Source organism: Erithacus rubecula, assembly GCF_903797595.1.
Source record: "Erithacus rubecula genome assembly, chromosome: 2".
Classification (NCBI taxonomy): Eukaryota; Metazoa; Chordata; class Aves; order Passeriformes; family Muscicapidae; genus Erithacus; species Erithacus rubecula.
The window spans coordinates 52,257,907-52,280,900 of record NC_136685.1 but is presented as its reverse complement, the minus strand read 5'-3'; the positions used below and the strand labels follow the sequence as shown (position 1 = coordinate 52,280,900).

At 42.2% G+C, this 22,994-nt stretch overlaps 1 protein-coding gene across 8 annotated transcripts in view; it reads right to left on the bottom strand.

The window, feature by feature from the left end:
* Positions 1 to 13,799, bottom strand: part of L3MBTL3 (L3MBTL histone methyl-lysine binding protein 3) — a 77,006-nt gene extending 63,207 nt beyond the window's left edge. Inside the window, exons 1-2 of one of the 8 annotated variants that reach the window (XM_079297896.1) lie at positions 13,665 to 13,799; positions 3,805 to 3,916 (exon numbers count right to left, since the gene is read on the bottom strand). In XM_079297896.1, coding sequence (XP_079154022.1) covers positions 3,805 to 3,916; positions 13,665 to 13,741 — 189 coding nt within the window. In that variant the 5' untranslated portion in view covers positions 13,742 to 13,799. Of the gene's footprint in view, positions 1 to 2,451; positions 2,600 to 3,804; positions 3,917 to 11,047; positions 11,345 to 11,553; positions 11,948 to 12,275; positions 12,480 to 13,574 lie in introns of those variants that run through there. The other 7 variants (XM_079297898.1, XM_079297901.1, XM_079297902.1 and 4 more) reach the window with 7 other exon arrangements.
* Positions 13,800 to 22,994: the final 9,195 nt, after the last annotated feature.

Genomic DNA, 22,994 nt, shown 5'->3' with positions numbered 1-22,994 from the left:
AAAATGAAGTGGTTCTAAAAAGAATGGTTGCTTGCCTGATAACCCGAGGCTGGACTTTAATAAAGCACACAAAGAGATTTCTTTAAAAATGCATATGTTAAAATAAGCATGACACTTCATCGTGCAAGCAGTAAAGGAAAACAAATGCTATATGATTTATACAATTAAAAATAAGGACTTAAATTAGGTGTAAAATGTCTATATTAAAATGTCAATATTTTGGTATAGGTTTAACTTAATGTTAATATGTTGATACAATACAGTTTACCAAATCTGACTGTTCAATTTCCCCTAACAATTTAGGAAAAGGAAAGACTAAATGTGAGAATTTAAGCAATATATTGTCTACAATGGATATATAAGCAATTGCTTATTATCTGTTATAAAATGCCTCAGACACTCTAATCTATTACCAAGCTGTAAAAATAGAACATTTGTGTTTAAGTATCTTGCTATTACAGTTTTCACCAGATGTTTCAAGTGCATTTCAATGTAAATACACAACAATGGTTTGATACCTTTAGTGGAACAAGTCTATCTCAATTTTTGAAAGACACACACAAGCTGACAATAAGTAACTGCACCATAAGGTCATTTTCTTTAGGTTCAGGACATAATAGTAAAATCCTCTGTGATCAAGAGAGTTCAGGTAAATAATCCTCATTAACCCTATTCTGAGAATTCCACAAAGAGCAGAGCATATCTTCCATTATCACATTTACAAATTCAAGAGATTAGTCACCATTTTAATTGTCACTATTTAGAAGCAAACTTGAAATACGAACTGTTTACAATTATCATAAAAGCTTAAAAGTCCTTAACTATTTTAACAGCTCAAATTGTTTTGGTATCTGTGTGAACACCTAGCCTCTCACTGAATCTTGATGTTCCCTGGTACAGTGACCTTCCTGTGCTAGTTCTGTATTGTTAGAAAATATTCTTCCTTCAGTCAGTCTTAAAATGGCTACATTTCAATTCCATCCCTTTCACTCCTTCAACCCCTTGCTTTTCTATCTAAAAAAAAAAAACAAAAAACAAAGAAGCAAACAAACCCTCCAAATCATAACTCAAAAAGAAGCTGCCTGGCCAATACTCTGTATATTTCACCATTTTGAGTAGACTACTATTGCACCTCTGAATGTACCTTCCCTAATGCTTGAACCTAAGAAAGAATCTCTGTTCACAAATCAAGTATGTTTGTTTCCAAATTAAAATAAATAAATAAATAAATAAACCAAAGGAGCAGCTTTAAAATGAAGTTCATGCTGTCCTGAAAAGGACATAGTCAAGAATCTTCTACATGATTTCTTGACATTACCCTGAGCTACCTTCCCGTTTTTTTCCCTCAATTTACATGGAAACTTTCCCATTCCTCTACTCATTAGTGACTCAAACTTTGCTTTAGTTTTGTTCAACGAAGAGTAACCATAACTGGAAAATGCACAAACCAGTGATTTATATGAGATTATTATATTTTCCTGCACTGTTTCCTTTTGTATTCCTCAAGTACTGCAATACTAGGGTTCCCTTTCAAACAATGTTGCATATCAAAATAGAAAAAAAAATTTAAAGCGTGGACTTAAAAATACAGAACTGTTTTGGGATGTGGAAGCTCATCACAGCCTTGGCCATCATCATCACCATGAGATGATGAAGATTGAAATCCTGAAAGAAGCCAGAGAAACAAATAATGAAAGCAGCACTGGACTTCAGAAGAGGTATATGTTTGCTTGTTCAGAGATCTGCTCGGCAGGATCATACAGGAGACTTTTAAAGGGTAAATAGGCCCAGAAAATCCATCCCTCTATCCAAGGACTTCACACCAGGAGAATGAGGCACGTCAATGTGCAAGAAGTTAAGCAAATGTGGATGAAGACCAACATGAGTGAACCAAGGACTCCTGACTTAGTTCAAAAAGGAAAAGGAGGTAAGCAGAACATGGAAAAGGAAACCTCATAGACAAGGTATATAGTGATATTGCTGCAGTGTACAGTCATGGAATTAGGAAATTTAAAACTCAGCCAGAAGATAAACTAGCAAAGGCTTCTCTATGAGTACAGGTAAGAAAAACAAATTATGAAATTGAAAGGAATGGCTGATGAACTGAAGGGCAGGGTTGCTGTTCAGACAGATCTCCATAAGCTGGAGAAGATGAGTTAACAAGATTCTATGAAGATCCACCAAAGCAAGTGCTAGGTCCTGCACCTGGAACAGAGCATCTACATGCACTAGTTCAGACCAGGGGCTGACTATCTGAGAGCAGCTTTACAGAAAACCTGTGAGTTGAACATGAGTCAGCAATGTGCCCTGGCAGCAAAGGTGGCCAGGAGCACCCCAGGCTGCCTGAGCAAGAGGGCAGCCAGCAGGACAGGGGAACACACCATTCTCCTCCAGTGAATACTGATGAGAGCAGATGCAGGCTGCTGTGTCTGCTAGGAGAAAGGCACTCACATACTGCAGCAAGTCCACCAAACCACGAACTGGCTGTGGCAGATGACATGCAAGAAGCGGAGTGAATCCATTTGCTTAGTCTTAAGAACAGAAGTAGAGGTTTTACTGCTGTCTTCCAGCAGTTAATGGGAGGATGTAGAGGGGATGGAGCCAGGTTCTTCTCAGATGTACACAGGCAAAGGACAAGAGACAGCAGGCATAAGATGCAAAAGGAGAGGTTCCAACAAAGTATCCATAAAAGGAAAAAATTACTATGAACGTAGACAAATGCTGGAATGAGTAGCCCAGAGAGAGTGTGGTATCTCCAGCTCTGCAGATAATCAAATCCTGAGCATCCTGATCTAACCTGCCCTGAGTTCTTGGGTACTTAGTCTGGGTGGTAGCTTCAAGTCCTTTGCAAAGAAAATTATTCTGTAATTTATTCTACTGTTCTGTGACTAAAAGCAGTAATTTGAGCAAATCCACAAAACAAACTACCTAAACACCAACACAAAAACATATCCATAACATGTATGCCCCAAATTTCAAACATTTTTTTGATTTTTACTTCAACAACAGAAATCCTATCGGCCACTAAAAGATAAAAAGTTGTTTTAAATGCCACACATTTTCTTGTGAGATTCCTTTCAAAAAATCTATGAGCAAAACACATTAGTTTGAATTATATGAAAATATTTACTTTATTCAAGAGGAAATGGGTACAAGAGAGTCTCTAATATCAAAATTGCAAGCACAGCAAAGGACACCTTCTGACGACAGAAAAAAGTAAAAGATACGTAAAAAGAAACTGAAAACAGAAGAGTTATGATTTACTTAAGGAAACTCAACCAGTGTGAAAAATGCAAGCAAAATTACTACTCCAGTATAATTCAAATTTCTAAACTGCAACCAGCTCAGAAGCACTCACTTTATTCATCTTTCTGGGCACCCACATGACAAAAGCACAGCAAAATAAGCTGGTTTTAGAAATAAAAATACCTAAGAATGGAAAACCATGAGAGTCAATGACAGTATGAAAACTCTTAATGATACAGTAATATAATGCTCTAAGTGGACTGCATTTTCACACTTTTGAGATTTCTTTGGGATTTTGTGCATTTGATTAATTCTGTCTGTATAGTGAGGCAGTGCTAATTTATGCCTTCCTACGGGGATGTCGGCTGTCTGTGCCAGTACCACAAACTGAATCAAGACACACCAGAGCTAAAACCTAACAGGCTACAGTCTCTTAACTCAGAACTGCAGATTCATGTTTTATTCATAAAAGCAGATACCTACACACTAGCTTTTCAAATGCATGCTTTTGTCATTTAACATTTTTATTTCACTTACTGAAAACATTACGTATCTTACCTTTAGGTCACTTCCAGGCAAAGTACCTATGCCATCCTTCCAGTCCATTGCACTAAACACATCAAACTCCTGACCATTTCCACTAGAGGCAGATTCATTCATGATGCATGTACTAAATAAAAAATAAAATTAAAAAAAAAAAAAAAAGAGAGAGAGAAAAAGTTATCCGAAAATTCTCTAAGTGGTTTAATGCTTATATCACCAGATATTTCTGCTAATGCATTTCACAGATTTGTATCAAATGCTTCCTTCTGCATATTGGCAATGTGGACAACTGATGACAAGGGTGATAATATGCATGATGTAATAAAATTAAGGGGATATTTTTTTAAAACTTTGAAAACAATACCTGTTTCACACACTAGGAGGCAATGGGGCTGTACTGGAGAGAAAATAAAAGTTTCAAACTGCAGATAAATTGACATAAGGAAAACATGTCAAGTACACTTAAAAACATCTGTTCTAGGAAAGGCAAGACATGAGTGCATGCCTCTAATAAATACATTAAGCACTGATTAACAGAATTGCATTTCCTTAATACTGGATAGCATGCTGATGTGAATGCTTTACCCAAGTTCAAATTGAAATTTCAAAATTAATTCAAAGCTATCAGTTTACTTGAATATTCTTTATCTGTTTCCATACAGTTTCACTAAATTTTGAATTGCATTTGTTAAAACTTATTTCTATGTAGACAAGCACACATATACACCAGAGAAATCTACTGTTTTGCAAGATTTGACTTTGCTGGATCCCTCTGTTTGAGAACAGTGAATGGAGAGAAGATAATATTTACCTTCAGAAATAGTGCATTTAGACATCCCTTTCTGTGACAAAAAATTTGCACAAGCAACAGGAGTACATTGTACTTGCCTCTGACCCCCAGCTCCAGCTCACCACATGTCACTGCCACAAACACACCATCAGCTGCACTGAACTGCAAGTGTTTCTAGCAGCCAGTTGTGAGTGCCACCAAGTTCTTCCTTTCCACTTCTCACAAACCCAGCAATCTTTAAATCTGTGTCCTGGCACCTAATTTACTATTTGTTCAATGTGGAACCTGAACTTACTAATTTTGTTTCTGAAGAACCGCTGCACTCTGTCTAGCAGTTTAAATAATTTGTGGCAAAATTAGCTGTCATTGTTTGTGAACTATTAGCAAAATGTCGCCACTTTTGAAATTTGCACTTTCTGAACTTCTGAGAATGCAAACTCTCTGAACTTTTAAACAAAAACTTTCTAAGCCTTGTACTCCATTTGGAGACCACAAACTTTTGCTGCAAGCATCTGTAGTCTCAATTCAAATAGAGAACTTCCTCAGAGCTTAACCTTGTTTCAAAAATCTGATTTCTAACTTGGGTACTACTCTGAATCTGCAGATATTCTATGGAGATTTTGACTTTTCACAAACAAACAACCCAAAAAGTGCTATTTGTTCACTCCACTAACAGAAAGAGATGCAAACCAAGCAGAAGTAAACTCAAGTCATCTGGAAGCTTTATATCGAAAGGTTGAGGAGAAAAACATTTAGTTAACTTAGCTGCATGATAAACAATCTAATTTACACTGTATTCATCAGAAAAATAGTATAAATCACTGTCATATCACCCTATAGACACATACTAGTTTGATTTGGCATACACAATGTGAACTCCCTTTCATTTCTCCTTGGTTTCCTCTTAATTTCTAACAGAAGTCTTTAAAAACCTCAGCAGCACCTTACTCCATGAGTACCTTCATTACACTACACAGCTATCAACAAGATAACAGGAGCTGGACCTTAGTCAGTATCCACTGCTAAGAGTAAAAGCTTTTGCATTCTCCTTCATTTCATATGGTAGGTAGAGTTCACAGAAAGTTCTTTGAGAAAACTTCACATTTTTCACATTACAAGTTCGAAGCAAGAAGAACCAAATGATTAAATGTATCTTCCCCATCTTTAGGTAACTCTCTGCGAGAAAGTATTGAAAACTGTAACAACATACAAAGATTCATTAAAAAAAAAAAAAATCAATAAATCTAAACAAATTCAGTGCAAGCTGAGAAATTCCCCAAAGTCAAGGATCTCATCTTTTAAAATCATTCCTCAGGACAAGCTCCTGCAACACAACTTGGGATCTCTCTGCTTGATCTGAGTACCAAGTAGTACTGCGAACCAATTCAAGCAAGCTTGACCAAACTGAGCTGCAGCACAGTGGCAGAAGCACCGGCCTTCCCTCAAGAACACAAGACCCAAGCTGCCAAGGAGTAGCTGAAAAATGGGATCTCTCCAGGCACCCGTGAAGTTTTAAGGACACGAAACATGCTGGTTCAAGCACATTGGTGGAACAAGCTCCCCCGGATTAGCCTGGCTAAGCAAACACAGAGCTGTGTTCTGCATTAACTGAAGTCTCTAAGTAATCTTAAATTATCATTCTATTTAGAGGACACTTCACTCAACCCTCCTGTGGTTTATTACAGAAAACATGCTCCAATGATTTCCACAGAAGGTATGACAGAAATCAGGAAAAGACTTGGAAGGCTGTGGAGAAATGTTCCCTCTCAGCAGCTGCTGTAGCACAGAGCAAGGAGCATCGGACAGCACAGCTGCTCCATCAGATGCTGTCATCTCCCACAGTGCCACTCTCATTACAGACACGAAAATTACATGGGAGGTGGGAAACTGAAAGAGCCCAGCCTACTCAGGCAGGGAGTAAACCAGGAAAGGTAATGAAAAATTGGTAACAGAAACGTTCAGGGTATACTTGTCTCAAGAATACATACAAATTCTGACTTAATTGCACCTAAGAAACTTTCCTCAGGTAACAAACTGCAATATTGATACATTCTTAAGATGTCTAGAGACATTCATTATTGCTTTCCTTTTGAAATTAACTCAAGGTAAAAGGCACAAGCTGTATACATTTCACATTCTGCAGACTTCAGAAGTGCTCTTGGTGGGAATGTAAAGGTCACAGGGCAACGCAGATAGAAATTAATTTACAAAAAGGAATACTTTTAACAAAATTTCTGTTTCCAGCTTTGCTGAGTTTGAACACATGAAAGATAGGCCTATATCCCTCTACTAATGATAGTAGAAACAAGATACAGACTAATAAAATTGTTATGGCACTGAAGTACTAAAAAAGGAAGAACTCTGTGCAATAGTTACATCTAAGTCTCAGAACAAAGAAAACTAAAGAATGCCTTATCTATTCCTTTAATTTTTTGTTTTTAAAGCTCTGATGTAGTTCTTTGAACAAGTACAACTCCTACAGTGATTTCATATGGTATCATTTCTACTGCTGCACTGCCAGAAAAGAAGTAAAAATACTAGATGAATAAGGGGCCTGTCAGTAAGTGCCATCTGATGTGAAGGAAAGGACATAATAGTAAGTACTTGAAGCAGTCACCTTCCAAAAGCATCTCCAAAATCTGTCTTTAGGGATGTAACTGTCTCAGTCCTCACAGCCAAAAGAGAAGTGTACTGCATATTAATATTTCAACATTAAATTTGTTTCAGACATATGTAATAAAGTCATTAAAATAAACAAGTGTATTAAATAAGATTAAGACACATCCTTTAGAAAAACCTTCATTCTGATCAACAGGTCCAACAATAAATCTCCTCTCACAGAGGAGATACTTACTGAGAATAACAGCACTAAAAATTAGATAGTTTCATCCGGTGAAAGACTGTCTAAAGATATAAAGCAAAGAAGCAGAACACAATATGCCAATTAGACTTACAAGTAGTTTTTGAAGTAATTATAGGGTTATGTAGTGAATGCATCCGAAAGCAGTAATAGCAATCTTTCTTCCAGTCAGTGCTTTAAAAAACTACCTGACCTCTACCCAAATTTTTAAGATCTAAGACACTAACTGTGAAATGCCTGTATGGTTTCTAACCACTGAGGTCAACTCATTACTGGGCAGCAAAGACAGAGTCCAGCAGTAAAGCCACCAGTCATCATTGCCAGACTGGCATAACTTGTCTGCAGTGATTTGTTCCTTTCTTATGCATCTCCATGTATTTTTATTTGCACACATGAGGATTTCTGTAAATGCCATGACAAGACAGCCTAGCAGATTTGCCCCATTCAGATCCTCTCCCCAGCTGACAGCTCCTATGAGACTCAAAACTGGGAACACAGAACCAGGGGAGGTCACAGCAAGTGACATCAAGAGCGAATTCTGAGGGAAAAGGTGATCCCAAGAGACACAATTTCCTTCTGCAGGCAAGCTATGGTCCCTCATCCCCACTGGACTAGGTGACACCAGCACTGATGAATGATGAGAAACAAAGGCAACAGGTTAGTGGTTTTGTCCTAATATTGTATACATTTACTTTGGACCCTCCAAGGCTGCCTAGTGTAGCACCCATGAACTAAAAGGACACATTTTCCCATTCCCAGTAAACAAGGAAATCAAAGTTGATCTGAAGGGAACAACTCGGTGTACCAGAGCTGCAAATACACTGAATTCTAGACACCAGGGAGAAGTGGATAGTCAGCTTAGCTTTATCTAACATGTAAGAATGTGAACATTACCAGCACTGCCTTGCTACACTCCCAAAGCCACATGAAGCAGAATTACTCCTTGCAGTGTAAACTCCCTATTTTGACAAGAGTAGTAAGTTTGAACTTAGTGACAGCAAAAGCAAAGCCAATTGATTGTAAACCCACTGGGGTGAGCCTTGTTTGTCTCTTCACAGTCCTCTCTTTGAGCTAGGCACACCTCACACTTGCCTCTTTCTCACCCTCCATATTTTTGCACCAGACTCTTCACTTAGAGAAAAACAACCACAACAGGAACAGTGCAGGAAATGGTAAAATTCTTTGATGCTACCCACCACATTTTAATGTGTTTTTTCTTGTACATGTTTAAAGGCTTAATTATTTAAATATTTCATGAAAAGAAGTATTTTCAGATACACATTTTCCTCAAAAATCTCATTTTTCATTGTTTGGAAACTACTAGTTCTGCCGTTTGTATTCTCTGTGTTGAAAAGTTATTTGCTGTTTTGCCTGTTGCTCATGAAACAAGGTATTTTAAAGATGAGATACATAGCTTTTATATGTATTCACAAAGGGGCATAGCTTTGCCACTCAAAGGACCAGAGTTCCTATTGATGATGTGCCTTTAGCATTATTTACCTTATTTTATCTGTCGCTACTCTTCTGACTATTACACAGCTACTGTGTATGTTTGCTCCTGCTTCCCAATATTTGGCTTTAAACCTTTTTCCCCTACACAAAGAATCTGGCCACAAATCCTCAAATGTAGAAAAGCATTTAAAAATGTGAAACCTGAACCAGTGCTTAAAGGAGGTTCATGCTGTCCTCATCTGAGTCTGGTCTCTGTCAGCAAGCTAACACAGTTCTTGCTGTACTATTGCTAGAGACTGGGTAACAGTTACACACAGCCTTCATCTACTGTCTCATTTTCAAACATCAACAAGACATTGCAACAATAGTTACCCAATACCAAACCTATTCTGCCATCTAATGAAACTTACCACTGACAGCCTTTCCTTGTTTATAAACAGCCTGTACCTCACACTAGAAAAGCATTTCCTCTGCAAAGCTTTAATGGTCCCTTATTTCTGCCTGTGCAGGCCTGAGTACAGATTTAGCCTACTCAGATAGTAAGAGATGCATACAACAACTTTGAAATCCTATGTCTTAAATTTTCTTAATTGCTTGAACCAGGCACAGAAAGCTACAAAAAACTTCTCTATTGATTTGTTCCTTCTTCCTTCCACTATGCAGACACTGGCTGCATCGAATCTTCACACCTCCTATCACCTGACCTGTTTCAAATTATTTCCTACCCAAAGTTAATTCAATAGACATCCGAGCACCCCTTTTATCTGACTCAGCACCCTCCTCTTCCTCATCTACCAGTTATTACCAGCTCCCATAAGCTCTGCTATTCATAAACAATTAGTTCACCTTCTCTAGCTCCTAGACACATGCATTACATGGTTACTGCATTTATAGACTTTCATTTATCCCCCATTCACAAAGAGTTGCTGGCATCTCCCATTGTGATGAGCAGTCCTACTACTGGAGCACTAACAAGCTATGACTACACACATGCCATCACTTTCTTCAGTAAGCCTCATGCCAGCTCATCACCTCCTTCCTTAACACCCATCACTCACAACCTATCATCCTCCTTACCAGCAGTATTAAAAAACAGACAAGACTAAATTGAACAGTCCACAAAAACTCAACCATCTCTCTTCACAGAACAGGTGATGCCAAATAAAACTCAACAAGTTAGAGGAAGAGAAGTCAACACAAGTTACTGAAACTTTTAAAGTAACATTCAAAAAACCCTCAGTAAACTGAATGTGAAACATACATCACAATCTAAACCAGAGTTTATTACAACTGCCCAACTGACAACAAGCATCCAAGACAACTGCTTCAGCCACCTTCACTAGAGCACCAGTTCATGATACCAGCATGGATCACAGCCAAAGCTGCTGAAGTCTCACTGAGAAATAATACACCAGGCACCACCCAGATAAAAGCAGCTCTGCTGCCTTCAGCCACCACTTCCAGGGAGCTTCTCTCTTATAGATGTTCATCACATAGACTTCTGGGAATGTGGTAACTTTCTCGGTAAAAAGCACTGGTTCAAGATTTACACTAAGAAAACTGTTACAATTCTGAGCACAGACTATTTCCTAAAATGACATAGGCTGAACTTTTTATATCATGAGCTTTATTTATGCTCACCACCTGATTTTTAGCACCCACGACTGAGCATCCATTCATGAGTAGAAACAGCAAAAATGATCGGTCCAGTGCCACTCAACTATACGGAAGAAATAAAGAAAATAGAACAAAACTAAGAATGTAACTCCTGCTGCCTCTCGCTGTAAAGCTTTTCCACCGCGCTGCTAAAGCACAGGTAATTAAAAGACGCGGAAGAGGCCGTGACCCTCTCGCCCGGGAGAAGCTGCCGCATCTCCAGGGGCCTCTTGACGCACGCAGCGCTCCTCCAGCCCCAAAACGCCGGGGGCTCCGGCCGCGCTCTCGGGCGGGACAAGTGGCCGGGCCGCAGGGCGCGCCCCCCGCCGCTCCGCGCAGGCCGTGCCGCGGCAGCGCCGCTCCCCGCAGCCGCCGCCGCTCCCCGCAGCCGCTGCCGCTGCCCTGCGCCCGGCGCGGCGGAGCGCGGCGCGGCCGGAACGCTGCGGCGAGGCCCGGCGGGCGCGGCCGCCGCTCCCCGGCGCCGGCTGCCCGCGGCCTACCAGCAGAGGTCCCTCCTTGGCCAGTTTTGCGGCGTGTTTTTGCTGCACTTGAAACTTTCTGGAGAAAACCCGGGCTCAGGTCCGCGTCTTCCCCAGGCTCGGGCAGAACCAGCGAGACAAAAGCGCCCGCCCGGCTCCTCGGGAGGAGCGCTCGGGGAAAGCGGTTCGCGAGTCTCTCCGCTTCCCTCACGAATTTGCCTTTTTTTCCTTCGCCCCCGCCCCGGGCAATTAAACAGAGCGGGGGAAGAGTGCCCCCCTGCCCCGGCGAGGGGGCGGCGGAGGGGGCGAGCGCGGTGCGGGCGGGGGTGGGAGAGGAACTGGGTGTTAAGTGTTCCTGAGGAAGTTGCACAACGAGAGAGGGACTCTGCTTGTTTACCGGGTCCCTCGCTATTTTTTTTTTTTATTCCCACCCCCCCCCCCTTCGCCTCCCCCCCGCGGGACCGGGATCCGGGAAAAGGAGGTTGCCTCAGAGTGGAAAAGAAAAAAAAAAATTAAAAAAATGTTACCTTCTCCTCCCTCCTCCCCTCCCCCAGCGCGGAGGAGAAGGAGGAGGAGGAGGGGGGCGAGCTCTCTTTTTTTCTAGGGGGCTGCAGGGGCTCGCTCCTCGGCCGCTCGCAGCCGATCTCCGGGCATCCCTCGGCGGAGAAGTCACCCCTTTCCGCGGGAGGGGCCGGCACACGCCGCCTCCCCGGAGGGCTCGCCCCCGCCCGGCCCCGCAGCCGCCAGCGCCCGGCCCCGCGCTGCAACTTTTTCTCTCACGCTCTCGCATGCGCCCGCTCCGACGGGGAGGGGGGAAAACCATGGGGGTGGGGAGCGGGCGCCGCTGCGGCCCCGACGCGGCGCCCCCCGCCCCGGGCGCTGCAGCCCCGGCCGCCTCTCCGAAGCCCCGGCCGCGGGCGGGCGGGCGCTCCGCGGGAGCGCCTTCCCGTCGGCCGCCGCTCCCTCCCCCACCGAAAAAAAAAAAAAAAAATCGCTTTCCGCCCCCCCCCCCCCCGAAAAAACACCGCCCCACACGCGCTAGCGAGAACAAGTGTGCCTATATCCTGTTGTTATATGCACCGGCTGCGGAGACGGGGAGGGAGAGACGGGCGTGTGCGCGGGGGGCCGCTCCCCCACCCCGGCCGCACTTCAGGCGAGAGCGCGCAACTTAACAGAAAAGCCGCGTCCTATTCCCTGCCCCTGCCTGCCCCCCCCAGCTCCCTGCCCCCGTCGTCGGCAAAATACGCACTCACGTGTATGTGCGCTCACACACACCGGCGGCACCGCGGGGCCAGCCCCCGGCAGCCCCCCGAGGCCGGCCCGCGGAGCCGGCGGCGGTGACAGGCGCCGGCCCCCGCCGCCGCACGCAGCCCGAAGCGGGCAGGGGCCGTTCCCCCGCCGCCTCACATGTCTGCCGCAGCGAGCGCGGCGCACGCACCGCACAGAGGCAGGAACTGAGCACTCGAGCAAAAGACTTTTTTTTTTTTTCGTGTCTTAAAAAAAAAAGAAAATTGCTACAAGCTTGCCTTTTTTTTTTTTTTTTTTTGTATGTGTATGTGTGTGCAAACTTTCCCCAAAATGGCGGAAATTGGGAGATGATTATATTTTAAATATCTCTCGCACACAATCACACAAAGTGCAGGAGCGACGGAAAATACAAACTCTCCGCTGCGCGCTGGCAGAGGCCTTCGCACACGGGGACCCACGGCACATTCAACCGGTATATCCCGGCAGCCGCCACCTCTCGCCGCTTCCGACCGAAAAACCCTTTTTCGCACCCCTCTCCGCTGCGCATTGCCCCCTCGCAGCCCGCACTTCTCCCCGTCCTTCAGCCTGCGCGAACAAAGAGCCGGGGCTGCGGAGGGGGGGCTCGGGTGGCAGCGAGCCCCCTCCCTCCGCTCGGCTCCGCTCCGCTCCCTCCCCGCCCGGCGCTCACACGCACACCCGTGCCCCCCACCTTCCCCCCCGCCGCCCGGCCGCGGCACCCGCATCACATTGTTCCCAACAGCACGGCGGTGCCCCGTAAGTGTCATTAAATGGAGCCAACTGACAAGCTCATTGGTGGGGCAAGTCTGCAAAATGTCTCTCCCCTTCCCTTCCCCCTCCCTTCGGAACCCACTCCCCCCCCCCAAAAAAGCCCCCCCCAAACACATTTCCACAGCTCCCTCCCCCGTGTATATATATATGTACATACACATACGTGCGTGCGTGCCTGTGTATGTATATAAATATACAGCGCATATATATATACATGTACTCCCTTCATGTGTTTGGGAAGAGAAAAAGAAATACCAGGCACCTCTCTCTTTCTTTTGTTCCTCTTTCACACTCGTACACTTATGATTTAGTGAGATCCCCGGTGCCCCGGCCGCTCCCCAGCCACTTGCGAGTCACTTGCCCACTTTACCCGGCATTAACTTCCATCCTTTCTGCTCGAGGTGGTCGGGGAGAAGCCCCCCTCCCCTTCCCCAGATACGTTTCGTAAGGGAGGGAGAGGAGGTGCGTCTCTCCCTTTATCTCTCGCGCTCTCTCTAACTTTCATCCTCACCTAGGGGGAAAATTAAAACCCGTCACCAGCCTTTGCCATCGCGGCTCCCTAAACGGCTTGCGGATCAGATCGGAACCCGCCGCTCCTTACCCCCCCAAATTCTCTCTTTCTCCGTCTCTCGAGTAGTCCTGACAAATATGGTCCAGGGCTGCGGGCACAGTGAGCATGCGCCCGCGGAGCCAGGGCTGGGGAAAGGGGAAACTGCCGCCGCCGCCGCCGCCGCGGCTCCTCTTCCTCCCTCGCTGCGCTGCCGCTGCGCCCCGGCCGCCCGCAGCCGGCACCCGGCACGGCCCCGGCGGCGGGCATCGCCCTCGCCCGAAACGCGGCCGCCGCCGAGGGCTCCGGCGGAGGTGCATCCTCCCCCTGATTTACTGCCGACGCTGGAGGAATAATAAGGAGACTTGTGCAGCAGCCGCGCGCTATTTTGGGCGCTTTCAAAAATAACGCCTTGCACTTTTCGGGGTGGGGGAGGTCCGGTCCTCGGGGGTCCCGCCAGGTGCTGCTGGGTTGGGTGGTGGGCGCCGGGGGACCGGGGAGAGCCTGTCTGTTGGCCCCATCCTCTGCGCAGAGCAGACCTGGGGCAGAGGCAGAACAGCTGGGCACCAGTGAGGAAAGTGCGGGTCCTGCGGGAGAGGGGCTGCCCTCCGCAGCTGCATCCCCGCGGAGATGGGCTGAAGCCAGGCAGCGCGGAGCCAGGCTCCTCCTGCGCTCCCGAAATACGGGGTGCGTTCGGCAAGGACGCATTCCTCGTGAAGGGCCTCGTCGCGTTTGCCACCTAGCCAGCTCACAAAATAAAACTAGTCTCACATGTGCCACCTGCTTGAATGCTCTCCATAGATGCCCTGTATTTCTAAAGACAAACATCATCGTCATTTATTTTCTGTGCCTGGTTCAGAAAACAGTGAAAATCGAAGGCCCTTGTTATCTCATAGATAGACTTCACCTGCAAGGAGGTCTGACATTACACAACATAGATCCGTATGAGGCCTAAGTGTACAAGGAAAGAGGGAGGAAGGAGGATTGTGATCAGATGTAAATATGATACTTTGAAAACTGTGTATACATATATATGTAGTTTGAGGCAAAGTCTAAACAGCCCAGAACACAATTATACTCATCCTAAATTTTTTTTCAGTCCAGAGAGCATCTCCCTAAAGTCATTCTGTCCTAAAGGCAAAAACTGACAAAGCAAATTCTGAGTTTTTGATAGTTTGGCATGTTATTATATATCTCTTAAAGTAACTCTAAAATCTCAATACATCTTTTGTTAATCCCAGTAATGATCAATGACCGAGGTTTGTCTTCCTTTTGTATATGCTGTCTTCTACAGTTACACTTCCAACTTTAGGCCAAATTACTAGAACAGAAATAATAATAATTACTAATAGGCAGCCAGTAATAAGTATCAATTGAATATTAATAAAAATAAATACAAATGACAAGACTAAGTACAACCTTTCAGACATTATGGATGCATACTGTACTACCCTATGTTCCCCATGATGGGGACAGCATTGCACTGGACACGGGATGAAGATGGTCCATCTCTGACAGGGCTTCCTAGCCTCAGCTTCTGTTCAGTAGAGTATTTACTTCAGAATGTGTGTTAAAATATTTAAGAATGAAGCTTGACAACTCTGCTCCCTTAAACTATGCCCATGTTCAATCAAGCTTTTACCAAACTATCCTGACAGTTTCCATCTATTTAAATGTTTGTTTTTTGTTGGTTTTTTTTTTTTCCACAGCATTAAAATGGGGCTCACAATTAAGTATTTGCAGGATTGGTTCCTAAGCAAAACACATTATAGTTGTTTTATGATGAGCAATGATGAGACTTCTCACACCCCTTCATCTCAAATGGCACTGCATATAGGCTGCAGTTTTCATCAATAAACATATGTTCATTAGAAACTAATTACAGAAAACAGTATTAACCTAATTGTAATAATTAGAGATAACATTTTAACTCTTCTAAAACACAGAGGCAAAAAATAGTAAAGGATGCGAAAATTCCTACTTTCCACCAGCAAACTCTTTGTTGAGCAAATTTATGTGCTAGAAACAATAAACTGTAGCTGAAGTCATTGAGTGCTTTTTTTGAAAATTATTTCCCAATGTTTCCAATGTTCAATGTTGTTGAAATGTTTTAAGTCAGACAGTTGCCCAAGAACTAGATTATTCTATTGTAGCATTAAATTAGCTGGGCTCTGCAGAAGATACCCAAAGAATGGTGCAATTTGGTGTTATTTCAAACTCTTTAGGATGCTTGACCTGTACTGATTATTCTCCAGATGATATTGATGTTTTGGGGAATGGTGTAACATACTCTGTTAAGAAAATGCATTTCTAAGAGTACAACTGAACTAGTTATCTGCCATTATTTTATTTATGCTTGAAAGACTTTGTCCCTTCTGAAAATCTTAAATTGTGTGACTATAATATAAGAATGTAGCCCTTTACAGAAAATGATGACACAGGTAGAAAAGCTCCTTGAAGGATGTATATTGGAAGTAGTAACTGAAACCAAGGCTTTGAAACAGCAGATAGCTGCTATATTGGATCAAACAGATAACTCTTTGATTAAAATAAAAGGATCTATGAAATTAATAAAGGTACCTTCTGTTCTCTGTCTTTTCTTTGATCCTTGCCCTAATCATAGTGTATCAGCTCGTGATGTATAATCAACCCATTATTTTGTCAATAAAAATTTATTGAGTAAAAATATATTAAACATTATTCACATATGCTCTTTAAACATTAGTTCTGTTGCCATTTTATTTAATACTAGGATTCCATCTGTATTCCAAAGGCAGAGAATTTCAAACACTTTTTTTCTATATGTAAGCATGGCATTTAATATGATTTTGGCAGTATGTTTAATGACAGATTTTGGAGTAGCTAAATTTGGTCTCTCTCTGAGTATTCTTGTAACTCGTTGAATAGGTGTTTGTGCTGTAGCCAAATACTGATTATTTTTCTAAGAGCATGTGCATGAACATCCATATACATGGCTCCCAAAATCCAAATCTTGAGTAACATTTAAGAGGGTGAGTGCAAAGTAATGTACATTATCCATTCAGTTTGCATATTATTGGATTTTTGTGATCTGATGTCTTCTCAGCAAGTGTCTACATAAACTGAGGAGAAGAGATTCAGTATTTGCATTTTACCAAATAATTTGACATTTCTGGGATCTTGATTTCTATGATACAGATGAACATGCCTTAAAGATGGCCTTGTTAATCAAAAATAGCATGCATGGGACTTTTTATCACACTTCTAGTAACCTGTGCAGCTCTCTGTGTGACCTTTTTCACCAGTGACAGTCATCAGTCTGTCATGTGATTCTTCCCCAACCTGGAGGACAGGAAAGAGGGTTTGAGGGCAATCACTGGGGGAAAAATATTGTATATGTTGTGTAAAGCTCTAAGCCAGGAAAAGGGGAGTGTGAAAGTTTTAAGAGAGAAGGTGTATGTGGCCATTTGCCAACAGAAGCAAGCAAATTGCAGTCTGTGATGATTCCAGTTCCTCTCAACAGTAGTCTCCTTGTCCCGAGAATTTGATGTCCACACTGATGTCAAGAAATAATGACTGATTCTATCAATAGAATCAACTGGTTTTGCCACTAATCCTGGAATAATTATCAAAGTTGATTCAAATGTCATGCTGAACTGAAGAGCCAGTAATACTTTTGGATCTGTGTGCCTGCCTGGCTGCATCCCAACTCCCCACCAGAGTGGGACTTGGGGGGCAACATTATTTTTTTCTTGGGAAGGAAACTTGAGCGTAAGTACCTGAAAGACACTGCCATGTTTTCCAGAGAGGTTTAAGCCTAGTGTGCTCTGGATTCACTGTAGGTGCTGCCCAGGAGAGCTTGTTTCTGGAGACATTGATGAAGCCTTTGAAAATTCCTGCTTTCACAAAGTTGCAAGACTACAGAGTTTTCCAGAGTTGGTCTTCATCCCAAAGAAATTCAAAGGCAGATAGGGAAGATAGGGATGTGGGATTGTTAGTGCAGGAGTGAATCCAGAGCCATGCTGCATATAAAGAGTTTAGGGAGCATTAGGCCAGAAAAATCAGTTGTAAAAGCAGGAAAAGTAATTTGTAAGAGTGAGTCAAATGCAAACTAGGAATATTGATGAGGACTCTTGAACCAGAAAAAGGTCGAAGTTAGAAGCTTGGACATGTGATTTGGATATTAGGAAGGGCTTGGAGCACTGGCAGATCTTGAATGAGTTGAAGGAAGCAGGAGGTGGCCTCAGAAACAGGAGGTATGAAGATACAGCAGAGATTGTGCACTCTGGAATGGATGATAGGCCAAAATAAATGGGTAAGAGTAAAGGTCCTGAGGGAAAGGAAAGGAGGGGTAGTAGGAAAAGAGACACCACAGAGGAGGATAAGGGTGTCGAAAGGGGCGAAGAGAGTGTAAATGGGTCAAGAAGGGAAAGGAGGAAGAACAGAGAGAGCCTGTGCCAGGCAAAGCTGGAAGCAACAGGTGATTTGCAGTCTTTAAAACTGGAGTTTCCTAGATGTAGTTTTAAGGAATAATAATGAGCAATATCATGGTTATGAGTGGGTAGGAGGGTAACCACCACATGACTCTTTTTGGCACTGAACTGTTCTCATGCATGCTCTTTGCTAAGGTATGTGGGTACATTGCATATGAGGGTCATAATTTCCAGTAGTAGAAGGTTTTGACTCTAACTGTGCATAAGATTATAACAGCCTTGCAGCAGAGCATTACCTTGGATGGTCTGTTCAGGCTGGATACTCCAGACCTGTCATCCAAAAGCTAGTAGTCACTCTGAGAGCTAAGGCTGTATTTTTAATATGCACAAAGAAGGCAAGTTGATGAGGCAGCACAGAATAAACATCACTCTCGGGAACAGAAGCTGAATGAGAAAGGGTTGCAGTCTTTGCTTCTTAGGTGGAAAACAATTCTGTTGAAATAGGCAACAAAAGCAGGAGTTATTTTAATAATTGTTTGTAGAATTTTTAGATCTATAACTGCTGCTGAAAAATATCTGGAAGTGAATAAATAGCTCATCCTGTGGGTCTGCTTGGACAGCAAAGCCTGACAGCATGGCGAAAAGAGGAGGAAGTCCCATCCAAGGTCCTTCAAACACAATGGCAGGGTGAGAACTTGCTCTAACTTGCTCTCCCTGGAGAGCAATAGAACAATTTCCAGAGCAGCATGTCAGACTCAGTGACTCACAGCCACATGTGGACATTCCTAGTAAAATATAAATTGGTCCAGCAGTAGATGAAGAGGAAAGAATTCCAAATATTGCTTGTATTTAGACATAAGAGCAATGACTCCAAGTATGCATGCAGACTCTTCTTTCTTTATTTTCAAATCTTCCTATCTGTTCATGTTTTCAAACAAGTGAATAAGACCCTTTTTTTCTTTATCTTTCAGACTGCATGTATCAGGCAATACATGCTTGGTGTATGTGGGATAATGCAGAGGTTTTTCTCTGAGCAAACAGATCTCTCCTTGTAGAAGCTAATGCAAAAAATTGACACCAACAGTTAAAGGCACTAGAAGGAAACCAACAATGTAGCAAGCATTGGACAAAGCATTTTTGGACGTCGAGAAGAGGTTTTCCTTATCTGAGAATTCAGAATTAGGATTGCAGCAGAACAGGTATCCATAGGCCTGCCAAACATGACTGCAATTAATGCAGCAGACAAAGCTTCTCCTGTTTGCTGTTAGGTCCAACAACCCACGTAGACCATCAAGAAGTGAGCCCTTTATAACATTTTTCCAGTGATGTAGTGTCATGTGAACACACAGCAATGGCATTCCCCTCTTTGACGAGCAACAGAGACCATTAATAGGGCCTGCTTCTGCAACTGACAACGAATGGATTATTCAGAATCTGAGAAATTTATATTCCATTGCCAATGATCCTGAGTCATCAGGCTTTGTGGAGTCAACTCATACATTTCCTGTGCTGGCATAGTGGGCATTGTGCTCTCATTGATCTATATATGTAAGTGAATATGTAAATGTAAATGGAAGGAGTAGCTTCAGTCAGTAAAGGGGAGTTTTTGTTCTGAACTTTTAAGCTATGTGCTAACCCCTCTTGCTAGGAAATCAATCTTCCAAAATCTCATTTATTATCTAGAAAATAATGGCAAGTGTGAACTAATATTCTTAGTGAAATGATTACACACAATAGTAAGAGGTGGGAGTACCTGTTTGCTGTAGAATTCAAGGTTCAACAAACACTTTTCAATGGAGAACTCGGTCTCCTGGCTACCACAACAAAGCAGGCAAGATATTCTTTTTGCTTTGAGCACAGAACTGTATATGTTAGTAGTCTGTGCAGGCAGATGCCTATTTGTGGAAGAACCAACACGTGTTGGTTTACATTTGCAGTTTCCCACAACATGATTTGATTACAATATCCACTGATAACAGAACTGATGCATGCTCTTAAGCATTCAAGAGGAACTGAACTTCAGAAAAGATACTTTTCCTGAAACTACTTCATTTTCACATGTTCCAAGATAAGCTTCATGTAACACTTTACATTAAGCCCTTCTAACTTCTTGCCCCACCCCCCTAGGGAATTTTTGCAAATCGAAATCCTCTGTGCCTTAAATTTTAGAAAGAAAATGATGCAGCATGGGGACATTGACTGTATAATCATTAATATCATTATAGTACTGTACTGGGAAGCATATCTGCCCTTCTTCATGTAACCTCCAAATATTTAAACTGGAAAAATGAAGTTAAAACTTCAGAAGAAAGACTTTTAGATTTGCAGTGCACAAATTCTACATTCAGGGGTGTTGATGAGTGGTCAGGGAACATTTAAAAGTTCCAAGAAAACACAGAAGGACTTTAGGATCACTGGCAAAAAATGGGTGACAGACCTTTCTGGCTCCAGAGAAAGTCTCTTGCCCTCTCACCACTCATCCAGGGAAGCACGCATGTAAGTAGCAGTTTCATAAATGTATATGTTCATCCTGAATGCATGATGCATATCCTTTACCTTACAGAAATAATTACAGTGATGGTACTGCTAGGCACAAGTCTCACCTGGCTCTTTATCAATGGCTAGTTTGTGGCACCTCTCTTATGTGCTGAGTTTGGAGCTAAGGCTTCATAGAAAGCCAGTGGAGTGAAGAATGTCTTTTAGAGTGGGACTCAAACATATAAATGAAAAAGGTTTATTGCTCTTATTAAATTTACAGTGAATTCAGATTTGCACCTTACATTACAGCCTATGTAAATATCTGATTTGCAATTCTCCGTTCAGAAATTTTTGTCAAAAACTGTCTCCTACATTATGATGATATCTTTCCATTTGCTGACTTCTCCTGTGTTGGATGAGATAGTTGTAAGCATCAATCCAATGAAAAGCAGACCTAAATATATCTTAATGAGCAACAATAGAATATACTCTCTATATATGTATGTATGTATGTATGTATTTATTTATATTAAACTATTTAATCTTTTGGTAACTAGTGGGGTTGTTCTTCTCTATGGAATGTAAGCCAAGTTTCAGCTGTGAACAAATAATTACATTATATAAGCACACATAAAAATAGACTGACCCACATCTATAACAACAGGATTATATTATAATAAAAAGTTATTTCATGTACAATTTCCTGAAGGCAGAAATCACCTATATAAATGGACTTGTGTCAGGAAAGCCATATCATATTTGGCCTTTATGCTGGTTTCCATTCACGTGAACCAAAACATGAACTGCTTCTCTTTTGGTGCAGTTTTGTTCTGTAGTGGAGATGGGTATTTAAGCCTGAGTATCATGATGTGCTTTAGTATCAGAATATTGATATAAGATGACACAGTCTGAGAAGAAGAAGAAGCTGCATGCAAAAAATACTATGCAAAATTAAGAGGTTTTTTTTTTTTTTTTTTTTAATCTGGAATAGGCCACAGTGCTGTACAGTTTTGTTTAGGTTACTATGATCCATCAGAATAAAGCTCTACTGAGCACAGTTCTGCACACATCAGGGAATCAGCAGCTGCAGATTTAAATAGGATAAGAAACATTATATAAACTTACTGCACATGCTGCTTCTCCTGTTGTAGTAGCTAATATGTCAAGACATGCTTACAGAAACAGACACATGCATATGTGCATGGCAGACAAGGTAGGTGCTCGGCTGGAATTCAAACCAATGTGTATTTACAACTGCTGTTGCCACCCCTCTCTTGCACAGCTTGCAAATTTACAAGCTGACACGGTATATTCCAAATATTTTAAGCTGTAATTCTCTTCAAAGCTAAAAGATGGAAGCATAACATGGTAATTGTGAATATTTAATACTTTACAATTCTCACAGACTAGTTTTATCAAGCAGTATCTGTTACTAAACCAACAGACTGTGTACAACAAGAGCACCTTTCTTTAACTATTGCTGGCATTACTGGTGCTCAAAGCCAACTTACGAATCCTTAACGCTTAGTTAACTCAGAATTAGTTTTCTTCACAGTAGGAGCATGATGTACTCCAAAGTAATGAATATTTCCATGCCACTTTCTATTTAAAATTCTTAATTTTATTGTCCTTAGCATTTATTTATTTATTAATGTCACAGAGTCTTAACAGAGAAATTTTCCCCACTCTTCTTTTATAGCTGCTCCCTAATATTCTAATAATTGAAAAATAAATGTTGGTAGAAGCTAAGTGTGGAAAATTCCAGCCTAAAATACTTCTTTAAGTAATGAGTCACTGAAAATAGGGAATGAAAATGGAAACCATTTCTAACCTTTTTGTGTGTGCCCCCTTGTAGCTGAAATACAGAATTCACAATATGGTGTGTGTGTTTCTGCAGCCTAGACCTGGTTGCTTAACCAATAACACATAAATGTAACCAGTGAAGTACAGCATAGGAAGAACAAAAGCTGGGTTTTTTTGCACTGGTTAGCTTCTCTTCATTAATTCAGATGTAAAAGTAGCCACCTGAGGCAAACTTTGGCTCCAGTTGCTACCTGAGTTTAGCTGAGGGAGTTTCATTTCAGCCTGCATGACTCAAACTTATTTCAGCTGACTGTTAGTAAGAGCCAAACCCAAGAATTCTCCACAATGTAGAACCCAATTCTCTTGAAACTAACCAAGAACACAAGGTAATCTTGCACTGGTTATTGCAGAATAACCAAATAATTTTTTTCTTGCTTCTGCTCCAATGTGGACCAAATTAAAAAAGAATTCTACATCAGAAATTTGCAGTAGTTCAAGATCAGTAAGATATTTAGCAGATCAATTCTGGAATCTCAGCTGGTGATTAGTCCTACTAGCACATATGATCAGATAGATTGGGAAATCATGCCAATATTTCATGTGCTAAGTGAGTTAGATAGTAATGCTGATGTTTTAAACACTACAGTCAGTAGGGCACTGATCTCTTAAAAAATGTGGCTGCCTTATTCTC